This window comes from Saccopteryx bilineata, chromosome 6 (genome assembly GCF_036850765.1).
Source record: "Saccopteryx bilineata isolate mSacBil1 chromosome 6, mSacBil1_pri_phased_curated, whole genome shotgun sequence".
NCBI classification, from domain to species: domain Eukaryota; kingdom Metazoa; phylum Chordata; class Mammalia; order Chiroptera; family Emballonuridae; genus Saccopteryx; species Saccopteryx bilineata.
This window is the reverse complement of record NC_089495.1, coordinates 118,015,185-118,028,700: the sequence shown is the minus strand read 5'-3', so window position 1 is coordinate 118,028,700 and position 13,516 is coordinate 118,015,185. Positions and strand designations below refer to the sequence as shown.

At 42.8% G+C, this 13,516-nt stretch overlaps 1 protein-coding gene across 1 annotated transcript; it reads right to left on the bottom strand.

The window, feature by feature from the left end:
- Positions 1-602: 602 nt before the first annotated feature.
- Positions 603-13,283, bottom strand: CCNA1 (cyclin A1). Its single transcript, XM_066235350.1, has 9 exons — positions 13,215-13,283; positions 12,822-12,998; positions 7,019-7,265; positions 6,706-6,830; positions 6,034-6,257; positions 4,764-4,968; positions 2,632-2,745; positions 1,158-1,291; positions 603-850 (listed from the first exon to the last, which is right to left on the bottom strand). The coding sequence occupies exons 1-9, from the start codon at positions 13,248-13,250 to the stop codon at positions 799-801; spliced, it is 1,314 nt and encodes a 437-aa protein (XP_066091447.1). The 5' UTR covers positions 13,251-13,283; the 3' UTR covers positions 603-798.
- Positions 13,284-13,516: the final 233 nt, after the last annotated feature.

Here is a 13,516-nt window from a genome sequence, read left to right as displayed (position 1 = left end):
CCAGACAGAAACACGAGGGTTGGCTTAAATATTCTGAAGTCCCATCTATGGTGAATTTTGCCTTTCCTACTTCTCTGAGCATTTTCTAAAACTGAAATATATGTTTGATGGACAACCAAATCAAAACTGAACATTAAAAAAAGCTGAGCACTGACGTAATGTTATCCCTTTAGAAAAAGAGCATCACATCCCTGGACTGGCATTAAATATAAGTTTCCCTTTGGAGGTAACGGAGAACATGTAGTCCTCCACCCACTGCTTCTTCCGAGGGGCCTAGGAGGAGCTAAAATAGATAGTGCTTGTCTATATCCCTTCACTATCACGTCTAAGCTTGGAGTTCCTTCCTTTGTCAATTTATGGAGAGTTATGTGAAGAGATGAGAGAAAGTCTCAGGGCAGCCATTTCCTGAACACGAAAAGCTCTGGGTTCCTCAGAACACTTAACCCTAACAGCATGCCAGATTTTTTAAAACCAACTTAGAAGAATTCTTAAAATAGAGATGACATTTATAATACTCTCAACTAAAATTCAGGCATGTATGTCAGCCATGGTAATTAGTAAATAAACCTAACACATAGCCATAAGGTAAGTTGTTTATTCTTTTTAAAATGTTAAGACTACTTCACAAGCTACTAAATCTAAGATAATCTAAATACTAAAATCTAAATACATTTTTTAAAATGTCACCTATACTGTAGAAACACTAGTCAGTTGATGCAGCCCACTGAAACCTATACAAATCAGGACCAGTTCTGTTGACGTGGAGGATAAGTTCTGAAAGCGCTTCCGCTCTGAACCTTACTGCAGAGGAAGGACAGCAGGCGGTTCCAGGAGAGACACATGCATGTACCTGAAACGAGATGCAAAGCAACTTCAACGCGAGCCAAGGACCTCAGTTTTGTCACATCTCAGGGAGGCCACAGAAAACTTTGTAGTAGTTCTAACAGAAAGGAAGGAAGTTAGCTGACCATATGCACTACTGGCAGAGAGGTTATAAATCTAGGTCTCCCCGAACTGATTTTCTTGATTAACATACAGCCTTCCTCTTCCAGCCTACCACCAGATAATATAATTCGTTCTACATTTGACTCCAACACTCCTATGACCTATTAAAGCTTTAAGTAGTGAGCCTAGAAAAGAAAAATTCAGAAACTTACTTTGAAGCCTTATACTTCTCCCTAATGGCTTGCTGAGGCCGATGGGGTATATCAAGGCACGCTTTATGTAGCTCACTCAGGCAAGGCACAATTTCACTTAGTGAATACCCTGTAAATGCAGCCAGAGTTTCTGGCTAATCAAGATAAAAAAAAAAGATTACACCATATAACTTTCTAATATATGAGAAATTTGAAGATAAAACTGAAATAAAGAAAACAAATTACTTAAGTGTCCACATTTATCTCAAAAGAAACTATAATCCTTCTTCAGAGACTCTAAACTCTATAAAATATTAAGAACTATATCCAGAGTTCTAAATTTGCTCACTTTATACATTTATAATGTACTTACCTGAATACCCTATTCACATAAGACTATAAAGATTCTTAGCTGAATGCATAATAAGAAACAAGTATTCTAGAAAATAAAAGTAGACACCCCACTTCTTTTAACACAAAAGTGATCCTTCAGAACCAAACCCAGGGGCCCATTTGCAATCCTGCAACCTTCTTCAGCCAAGAGGCAACACTAAAACTTCCCTAGTCCCTTGAAAGTATGAGCCAACCTTCCAACCATCTTGTTTTGATGCACGTTGTCACCAACTTTTAGAGGAAAAAATAGTCAGCACTTGCACTATGAGGGCCTTCCCTGGACAAGAGCAGGCACTGAGGGCTCCAGGCCTGCTTCTGTTGAATGAGCAGTCCAATGCCACCTTCCTGACTTTTGTAATCTCTGCTCTCCATAGAGCAAAGCTGCTGAGTCAAAGCCATGAAGTGCTGGGTATCGAAAGCCAACAGGGTCTTTGCAGTTTAGATTTTGGGGGACAGAGGTGTGGGGAACAGTCTGCCCATCCCCCCACCTCACTTGTCTGATTCAGTTACTAAGGCTAAGCCCTTCCCCACAACCTCTGACTGATTGTATTAGTTGGCAAAGACAATTTACATGCCCTTCCCCACACCTCCATGTTAGCTGTGATGCTGGATTGTTTATACTCATCCTACCCCCCAAGTCCCCCGGAAAGACTGGAGGCAAGTTTCTTCTATCCTTTGTTTTGTGTGAAGTTAAGATGTTATGTACGGTGAGGTTTTTCTGCACTTGGTAGAATTCTTGGGTTGCCTTAGAAATGTGATCAGAGATCTCTGATCTGCTAATGGCCCACTTTGCCCTATAAATACAGCAAGAAGCGGGTGTGGACCGCGCTCTGATCTAGCCATCAGCATTGCAGAGCCCTCCCAAGCCCATCCTTTCACTTTAACCGTATTTTCTTAATTCCGCGCCGTTCCCACTCAGGACCTGAATTACTAGCTTGGGAACTGGAATTACTAGCCGTGCTGCTTTGCGGCAATGTAGGCTATAGTAATCTGCTGGCAAGACTTCTAGGAGGCCAGCCTATTCTAAACCTTCAGAGTTACTGAATAGATTTTAGGTAGATCTTAAATTTCATCTGAAAAAAAAAGGCAGTTAGAATCTTACCCAGAAGTGCCTATTCACAGTATAGTTTGCCAGGCAGTAAGCTGCTGCAGCTATCAATGAAGGAAGATATTTCAAGAATGGGTCGGCTTCAAGCAGACTCAGTTCCGCCACATACTAAAAGCAAGTGAGAAAAATCTCATTGGAATTAGGAATTCGAGTAAGGTTAAAGTAAACTTAAAAATGTCAGGGGAACACACTGAATTATTTTGTTCAAAATTATTCACTAGGTTAAGAACTGCTATGCCTGTCCACAGGCAGAATAATGTTTATATTGTAAAACATTTCTCTATACAAGTATTTGGCCTTTGCACACAGTATATGTGATGGGTTACTTAGTAACACAGGTTTATGCTGGTCAGGCAGAGTGGCAGTGCTCTGGCCCCTGGAGTGGGACTATAGACTTTAGCCAAAGGCAAACTATGACAGTATCAAAGCTATTAATTAATCAGACAAAAACATGCAATTCAGAGGCTAGAACAGAACCAGTGGGAATTTATCAGATTAGAAGAAAAATGCCCTGGCCAATTGGCTCAGCAGTAGAGCATCGGCTTGGCATGTGGAAGTCCCAGGTTTGATTCCGGTCAGGGCACACTGGAGAAGTGCCCATCTGCTTCTCCACCTTTCCCTCTTTCCTTTCTATTTCTCTCTTCCTCTCCCACAGCCAAGGCTCCATGGGGCTGAGGATGGTTTTATGGGGCTGAGGATGGCTCCATGGCCACTGCCTCAGGCGCTAAAATGGCTCCCATTGCAGCTGACCAATGGCCTAGATAGGCAGAGCATGACCCCTGATGGCCATGCCAGGTGGATCCCGGTCGAGTGCATGCGGGAGTCTGTCTGCTGCCCCCTCTCCTTTCACTTTGGAAAAATACAAACAAAAAAAAGAAGAAGAAAGATATTGGGAAATGTATATAGATTTTCTTATTACTGTTTGCATAGTACAGAAATACCAAATATACTAAATCATAATGGTTGAAAAACCAAGTTTTCCAAACCAATACATTAGTGTCTTCGACTAAGTTCTACAACTCCAAATGACCAAATAATGCTTAATTACTTAATATCTTAGGAGGAGATTTGAGCCAAATCACATCACACTGACCCTGCTCCTATTCTGTACACCTAAGAGGCATTGCTTGCATGTGGTCTGTACCCAACAAGGGAACCATTTCCAAGCTTAAATCTCTTTGACGGTTGAGTGATTAGACAGTCAAACATGATCAATAGTAATGTCTCGTAACCACAAGTCATGTTCTTTTTGTGTGTGTGTGTGTGGCAGAGACAGGGAGAGTCAGAGAGAGGAACAGACAAACAGGAAGGGAGAGAGATGAGAAACATCAATTCTTCGTTGCAGTTCCTTAGTTGTTCATTGATTTCTCATATGTGCCTTCATGGGGGGGCGGGGGGGGGGCTACAGCAGAACGGTGAAGCTTTGCTTGAGCCAGCGACCTTGGGCTCAAGCTGGTGAGCCTTGCTCAAACCAGATGAGCCTGGGCTCAAGCTGGCGACCTCGGGGTCTTGAACCTGGGTCCTCGGCATCCCAGTCCAACGCTCTATCCACTGCGCCACCGCCTGGTCAGACACAAGTCATGTTCTTTTTTTTTTTTTGTATTTTTCTGAAGCTGGAAATGGGGAGAGACAGTCAGACAGACTCCCGCATGCGCCCGACCGGGATCCACCCGGCATGCCCACCAGGGGCGACGCTCTGCCCACCAGGGGACGATGCTCTGCCCCTCCGGGGCGTCACTCTGCCGCGACCAGAGCCACTCTAGCGCCTGGGGCAGAGGCCAAGGAGCCATCCCCAGCGCCCGGGCCATCTTTGCTCCAATGGAGCCTTGGCTGCGGGAGGGGAAGAGAGAGACAGAAAGGAAGGGGGAGGCGGGGGTGGAGAAGCAAATGGGCGCTTCTCCTGTGTGCCCTGGCTGGGAATCGAACCCGGGTCCCCCGCACGCCAGGCCGACACTCTACCGCTGAGCCAACCAGCCAGGGCACAAGTCATGTTCTTAAAAGCAGTTCTCTTTCATTGCTATAAAGCTTTTCTGGGCCCAAGACAAAAAACTGAAAAGGAAGGAAGAACTGAAGGACGACTGGAATGGCTACTTTTACCCAACATTCTTGGCAGTCATGTGGCCTACCTTGGCCAGGTTCTCAGTTCTGATGCACACTCCTTGTCTCCTTAAGTACTGAAGGAGGAACTGATTGGTGGTTGGCACTGTCAGATCGAAAGCGAGGATTTTCAGGAACAGGTGTTCCATCCTTAACAACTGCCGTTTTGTGTAGGTATCATCAGTTATATAGACAAACTCATCTACATCAGGTGGATATATTTCTTCATATTTCCTGGAAAAGGTAGAGTTGGAAGTAAGGCCAGGAACGGGCAGCTCCCCTCCCTGAGCTCTCACTGATGTGCCTTGCACAGGCCCTGGCCGACTTCAAACTCACTAACTGCAATAGGCGGTAAAAGTATCAGGAGCTTGTTTCTAGAACACAAACATGAGTATCACAAAAGATACGGTGTATTTACTGCTAAGGGCCCATAATGGAAATGATTTCCAACTAAGAATTTTAGGTTTGGCCTCTAACACACTGAAAGACTCTGAATGACAGTCATACATGTAAACTCCTCCTAATTCAAACCATCTTGTGTGTACATTGAATACAGGGTAGAAAAAATTTCTTCAGTCTTAGATTTTCAAAAAGATTACATTTAGCTTTCTCTGTTGAATTAGTAAATGATGCTATAGACTTAAAAGAATGATAATGATAAAATTTCACTGGTATCAATTCTTTGCTTTTGCTTTTATTTCTCATTTCTGTAGGGAAATTTTGGCAAGGTTTTAGGCATTAATGACCAGAATATCTGAAACCAGAAGAATAGAAAGGAAACTACTAGTCACAAACAGGTCATTTAATTAAAGGCAGCTCAGCCACAACCCAACTCATTTCCACACAATTAGATATTATTATCAATGACTAATAGTAACAGGAACTAGCTAAAATAATTTATTCACTGTAACCACATAAACTGTATTATTATGGGTCATTTACCAGATCACAAAAATTGCTTTTATATAACCGAAATCTCTTGAAATAGGACTTTTACTTGTACTACAATACAGCCAAAAGACTACAGCACAAAACAGTTAAATTGTATATTGAATTTGAGCTGATGGCTGCCTTAGTCATGAAACTGTACTTGTCACTGTAAATCATAAACATCTGAACTGAAGAGTGAACATGTGGTAAGATTCAATTTTTCATTAAATGCTATAAAAATTATATTTTATCCAAGAAGGCATGAATAAGTTTTAATTATAAAGCACTGCATTTCTTCAATAAATGAAGAATAAATCGTGAGTTTTGACAGGCTGTAGCTTCAGATGATTTAAGCTGAAAGACACTTACGAAGCCAGAAGAATGGCCGCGGTCCCTACCAGCTGCAGTTTCCCTCTCAGAACAGACATGCATGAAAGAAACCTGTCCAGGAAGTTGACAGCCAGGTAGAGGGTCTCAGCCCGAAGCTTGTACTCCTCTCCGACCTCAACCAGCCAGTCTACCAGAATCGTCCGCATGCCTTCTGTGATGTCTGGCTGTTTCCTCATGTAGTGTGCTTTGGGCCTGTATCTTATCTGTTTGGGGAAAGAGTTCTGTATTTAAATATTTGCCATATCAGGAAGGTCACGCCACGGGACTGACTGCTGCTATTTTAAAAATCTCATGAGCAAAGTTTAGGAAACTGATCAAGAGCCATATAAATCTTTACTATGATACAGAAGAAGGTGTGAAATTCTGGTTCTGTAATGCAGTTAGGTAACAGATAACTCAAAAGAGGGGGTAGAATGACAACACGGATTATTTCTAAGAGTAAAATACTTAATATATAAACCCTCCGAATTATAGAGGAATAGTCCAAGTAACTGCTACTCACCTCACAACTATTATTTTTCTTACAGACATTCTTATGTTTAGATGTCCTAAGAATGTCATCCATTAGTGGTTATGGACCAAGAGTTTATAACTATCTTAATTTTAAGTGCTTGGGGTGCTGGAATCAAAGTAAAATTTGGGAAAACTCACTTCAGCTTCTCTAAGGTACTGGTGAATTTCTTCAGCATATTCAGTCACATTTATCACATCTGTATCAAAACCTGATACATCTTCAGACTGGGAATGGAGAGACGAATCTACCAGCATAGGGGAGACTGCGGGGGTTCAACACAATCAGGTAAGACATTTCATCTAAAAACCCTTTCTATCCACTAATCCTCCACAGGCAGTGGTGAGAACAGTCATTACTTCATGACTTGCTCTTGCTAGTAATATACTGCTGAGCACTGCAGGTGATTATGATGAATACAGGCTACCTACTGCTGTGGGCGAGTCCGATTACCTGCACTGAAGTCCAGCAGGAAGTGGAGGTCTGACCTGAGCGTGCTGGCATCCGCCTCACACACATCCTCGCACGCAGTCCCCTCTTTCCTTGCACAGCTGTTTTGGTCCTCCAGCTCAGGCTCATCCATGTAGATATCAAATCCTTGCTTGATGGGCATGTGCGCCCCGCAATCAGAGACTGCTTTCTTTCCAGCTTGAAGGAAGACATTTTCTGATCCTGAGAAACACCTAATTGTTGTGATCCCCTAGGAGAAGATGAAACTTTCTGTTAGAAGCCACCCCAAAGACCAACAGGTGGCGAGAACCTGTGTGACTCAAACCAAGCAGGCTGGGAAGATGAGAGGGATCTTAAGTTGAAATATCTATGTCTGCAATATAATTTCAGAAAATGAAACTTCCAAAGTATGACTTCTCCCTTATCTTTGTCTACATTTGACATTTGGGAAATGAGCTATTTAAAATGTGTCATCTTCCTCACATATTTATCAAAGGGAACTCGACATTATCAAAAAAAAAAGAAACTCTAACTCTTCCCCAAAATGAAACAGGTATCACATGGGAGGGGATTGTAAACTGGCTCTCATGCTTATAGAGCTACAGGATTTTGTAAGTACTCAGCACAGTTCTTGTTTTTGTTTTTTTTTTTTTTTTTTTAATTTTATTGATTTTAAAGAGAGAGGAAGAGGAAAAGAGAGAAACAGATAGAAACATCAATCTGTTCCTGTATGTGCCCTGACTGGGGAATCGAACCTGCAACCTTGGCATATCATGACAATGCTCTTAACCAACCGAACTATCCAGCCAGGGTCCCAGCACAGTTCTTGATGCATAGTTACTGAGTTCCTACAGTCCTCCTCTTTAAATAGTTAACTTGTAGTCAACAGGCCCTGTTGGTCAAATAAGTGCAAATATGATGTATATGTTTACTCGCTTATAGTTTGCATTGGGTGTGGGAGACAGGCTGTAAGCAGGCAGGGTCCTTATACCTAAGGCTTAGTTTTAAGATTAAGCCTTTCCCACCCTTTTAATATCAAGTCTTTCAACATCCTTCTAATACTAAGATCTTCTCAAAATTAAGCTTTTCCCCACATCCTTGACCAGGCATGGTCAAAATACAGTCCATGGGCCAAATCCGGCCTGCATAATGAGTTTATGAGGCCTGCAATTAAATTTTTTTTTTTTCTTCTGAAGCTGGAAACAGGGAGAGACAGACTCCCGCATGCGCCTGACCAGGATCCACCCGGCACGCCCACCAGGGGCGACGCTCTGCCCACCAGGTGGCGATGCTCTGCCCCTCTGGGGCGTTGCTCTGCCCCTCTGGGGCGTTGCTCTGCCGCGACCAGAGCCACTCTAGCGCCTGGGGCAAAGGCCAAGGAGCCATCCCCAGCGCCCGGGCCATCTTTGCTCCAATGGAGCCTTGGCTGCGGGAGGGGAAGAGAGAGACAGAGAGGAAGGAGGGGGTGGGGGTGGAGAAGCAAATGGGTGCTTCTCCTATGTGCCCTGGCCGGGAATCGAAACCGGGTCCCCCGCATGCCAGGCTGACGCTCTACCACTGAGCCAACCGGCCAGGGCTGCAATTAAATTTTTAATATTCTCTGCTACTTTAAAATCTCAGCTACTCAGAAGTGGAAATGTCATTGAGTACAGGAAATTGAGATATTTAATAGGATAGTGATACGTGGAAAAGAATTCCACGTGTGACTAATCTAGGATTAAATTACAATAATTGGTTGAATGGACTTGCAATACTTCTTTGTTTTTTAAAAATATTCCATTATAAAGATTTACAACTTTTGTACTCATCTGTACTCTATATGAACTGTTAGACGTTTAGTGGCGATGTGAAACCCACATTCTTTTAGGCGGAATTTGCCAGTGCACACCCAAGATCAAACAATTAGTTATTTTTGTGGTCAAGTGTGCTGAATCAAGTGGCATTGTAGCATAGACAATAGCTGCAGTTGATAACTGAAAACGTGTCCAGGCTGTTTGTAAAACAAAATAATTGTTTTATTTGCAATATAACTCCTTCAAGCTCACTCTATTAATTAAATATTATTTCGATTGATTGTGATACATTTTGGATATTTATACGGTATGTATAATACCGTATATTTTTATTAAAGTAATATTGTGTATTAAAATTTTTTCACTCACATTTATTCATAAATTACATAATAAAATTTTGTTTACTTAAATGAATCATTTTTGTATTTAACATTTTTTAATTTTAATATTTCACTCAGCCGGTGAAAAAAGTTTTCTTTCTAATCTGGCCCAGGGGCAAAAACTGTTGGCCATGCCTGCCCTTGACTGTTGTGTGATGTGGGGTGGTGCACTCTTATGAGGAATCCCTTTATGCTTCAGATAAGTGGCTTTGTATCAGAGACTTCCTCATTTGTATATTGGCTTAGAGGCTTTAATTTCTACACTATAAAATAAGACAGACAGGGCTCCCTCGATAAGGTTCCTGCCATCAGCATTGCAGAGCAGAGGCAGCCTAAAGAGCGGAGTGCTGAAGGAGAAGCCAGTTTGTGAAGAGTTTGTGCAGAGAGAAGGAGATGGGGAACAGAGGTGAATAAGGATGGTGGGAGCCTTGGATTCTAGGAATACTTTGATGAGTCAGTAGCTTTGTGAGCACTGAATGAGTGGGTTTTGGAGCCCAGTGTGTGTTTTTACTTGCCCGCCGGGTGCAAGCTAGGATTAAAGCTAATGACCCACCAGTTCTTGGCTCTGTTGTTTCATTACTGTCTGTCCAAATCTAATGCGAACCTGCATGGGCCAGGTGGCTGTGATGGTGGCTGCGGCTACTGGCTTTACAGGTCCCCATGAAGTTTTCATTTTATATCCAATTATTTTGAAATATGATGACTATAGAAACTCATACTATTAAATTATCTTACCATAAGACAGTGGTTCTCAAACTTTTTGAAGTTTAGGAGCATTTAAAATCCTACAAATAATTGTAGGTGCAGTATATACAAATTTCTGAGAGACATGTTATAATAATTAAGTCAAATATTAAAGAAAAAATATATAAAGTCCAAGCATGCTTTTATGGTAATTAAACAAAATAAATACGACAAAATTGAATTCTGACATTAGAAAACATTCTTATGTTATATTTTTTGAGTTATGCTGTTTAGAATTCATAAAAAAGAGGGCTTAAAAAATAAAAAAATGACAAAAAAGTTATCTTTTTATATATATAGATACATTCTTAGTAAGATTTAGTAAATTCGGCAGGTCCCGGCACAAACGTGTTAAGATTTTTCATTCTTGTGTTTATGAGAAACATGAGCCTCATTATGTCCTAGCAATTTCTTCAATGTTTGGGCATATATTTGAAAGGCAAATCTCATTTCCTCGTCAACACACTGAAGAATTCCTCTCTTTTTACTCTTGTGTTGAGGGTAAAAACCCTAATTCACATAAATAGGATGTTGAAAACTGTAGTAAAATGTTCAGAGCTTTTTAAGATATTGCCACATATTCTTCTTTTAAAGAAATCCAAAAGACTTCAAGAGACAATTCCTCATGTTTAATCATCAATCCAAAACCCCCACCATACATATCATCTTAACTTTACACCAAACAAAGGATAGAAGAAACTTGCCTCCAGTCTTTCCGGGGAACATGGAGGGTAGTGTAAACAATCTGGCACCACAGTTTAACAGCCTTTTGCAACCTAATCAGGCAAGTGAGGTGGGGGGTTGGGCAGTCTGTCAGCTTACAGCCAATTCCCCGCACCTCTGTCGCCCAAAAATCTAAACTCCAAAAGCCCTGTTGGTTTTTTGGTCCCCAACAGGCATATATATTTCTCTGGAATACCATAGGGCACATCAGTGTACCCTGGCGCACACTTTGAGAACCACTGCCATAGGATCTTTTTGGATGACATGAAGCAATGACCCCCAGAGAAATCTAACTGTCAATCAGTGGCTTCTCCCTTTTCTTTATTCCTGTAACATTAACAATGAAAACTGTGTGTGCCTCTTGTGAATGAGTGTAATGGATCACACACAATCACAGAGCCAGGTGAGTCATGTTGGAGGGCCTGAAGGTCAGCTCAACCAGGGCAGGTGGGCAAGCAGTATGACTCTGAATTATAAGTATGCAAATGCTAGGCATAGCTATCATATTAACATATTATCATTTATAATTAATCTTAGTGTTTCCTGATGTGACTTTTTCTAAATTATGTGTTTCTGTAACTTTCCTTTTCATCTAGCAAGTTAAATATGTGGCTTATGTATATTCTAATAAAAAATTCTCTATGCAAGTACTGGAAAAATCACAGCACTATAAAGGATCAAATCATAAGTTACTATAACCAGATAATCATAACTCTAAATTGCTATCAAATTTGACTTTTGCTACATTGATATATGTACAAGGGTGGAGACATAAATTCATTACACATTTAATGAGCACCCACTATGTGCCAGACATTGTTTTAGGTACCCAGAATTTAGCAATGAACCGCATGTTAAAAAAGAACTGCCCTGATTGAATTTATATTCAACCGGGTTAGCCCAGTTGGTTGGAGCATTCTCCCGAGGTGGGAAGTGTCCAATAAACTCAAACTAAGTGGAACAACAAATGAATGCTTTTCTCTCTCTCTCTCTTTCTCAAAAGCAATCAATTAAAAAAAAAGGCTTGAGCGGTCAGTATGTGAGGGGCTTCTAATTTGGCCTCCCCCATTATGGCTTTTTTCCCTTGGCCTTTCTTAATTAACCCTCTTAATTTTTCTCACCAATACTGCACAGTCCTCAAAAAGCACCGTTATCAGCAGTTTGTCTAATAACAGATTTAGGGAAGCTTTTTTTAAACCTCAAAAATCATTCTTAAGGATCCACAGCCTTCATATGCATTTCAGTGTCTGAATTTGTTTTCAATCTGTTAAGGAATCAGTTAAGCAATACCTAATGGACCATTATCTTTGCCCAGCTACCCTTTGTCAGTACTGGGAGATGTCTGCTTTCAAGTCACTTTTTGAAATAATCTAGTCTAGCCCGATCCAATCCTGATCTGAAGCTCTCTTCAATGAACACTGCCAAGATTACCCAGGATGCTTCAGGCACCGTCTCATTCTGGACACCACTGACCTGGAGTAACCCCAGTTCTATCCTTTATTTGGGGGCATTCACATTTCCTTTTAGCCAGCCTGCAAATGACTTTACATATACTTAATCCAAACAGTTTCTAGCCCTATATCCTCGATTTGGGTGGGTGAGATTATTCACCATCTCTGGCTGAAAAAGGAAATTAACAAGATGATCTTTTTTTTTTTTTTTTTTTTTTTTTCCTGAAGCTAGAAACAGGGAGAGACAGTCAGACAGACTCCCGCATGCGCCCGACTGGGATCCACCCGGCACGCCCACCATGAGGCAACGCTCTGCCCACCAGGGGGCGATGCTCTGCCCATCCTGGGCGTCGCCATGTTGCGACCAGAGCCACTCTAGCGCCTGGGGCAGAGGCCACAGAGCCATCCCCAGCGCCCGGGCCATCTTTGCTCCAATGGAGCCTTGGCTGTGGGAGGGGAAGAGAGAGACAGAGAGGAAAGCGCGGCGGAGGGGTGGAGAAGCAAATGGGCGCTTCTTCTGTGTGCCCTGGCCGGGAATCGAACCCGGGTCCTCCGCACGCTAGTCAACAAGATGATCTTAAAACATTCAGTGTCCCAACAGCCCAGATACCAGGGTTGGAATACTTTGCAGGTAAAACTGCAAGCGAAACCCACCTCCCATTTGTAGGAGAGGCCTTGTGGACAAGCAACTTCCCCTGGGCTTCTCCATCGTTACCTGGCCGCTGGTTTTCCTGTACTGCCCATTCTCAGTGAGCACCCCTAACACTGTTCTTTGTTGGGGATCTGGGCCGAGCTGGGCTCTGGTTGTCATCTGACAGGCATCAGGACCTCGGCTCACTGGAGCCAGAACTACTCCGCTCTTTGGGCTGTTGAGATGCATGGCCTCGCTCTCCTGCCGTCGGAGAAGGAGAAACAAGACAGACCGGTTATTCAACCTCTTCCCGGGGGCTCCAATAAATGCATCGAGTCTCTAGGAGGGAGGGCACAAACCCATAGAATCTCCCCTGGAATTATTAGGTCTGGAAGGGTGTGAGCCGTGGGGAGCCTGCGATCCAAGCTGCTTTGTACCAGAACAGCGACTTGAACGTGTCAAGCTTTCTTCTAATACCTGGTTGGTGGACGGCCCGAAGGAGCAGCCCGGCATACCTCCAAGCCTGGACACTAAGGCCCCGCGTTTCTTGTTTCTCCGCAGTCTTTCTCCGCTGCCGCCCCTCTCCCCCGCCCCGCCTCCCCTGAAGGGAGGAGACCAAGGCTACTGCACTGCGGGAAGGAAAGTACCCTCACAGGCACCAGCAGGGTGCGCCTCCACGGGCCTCGCTCTCCCCAGTCTTATTTCTTTATGTACATCTGGAACAAGTAGCAAGTGCGCAGGAGGACGAGGAGAAACGGGCTGGGGGCGGCCGATGTGGG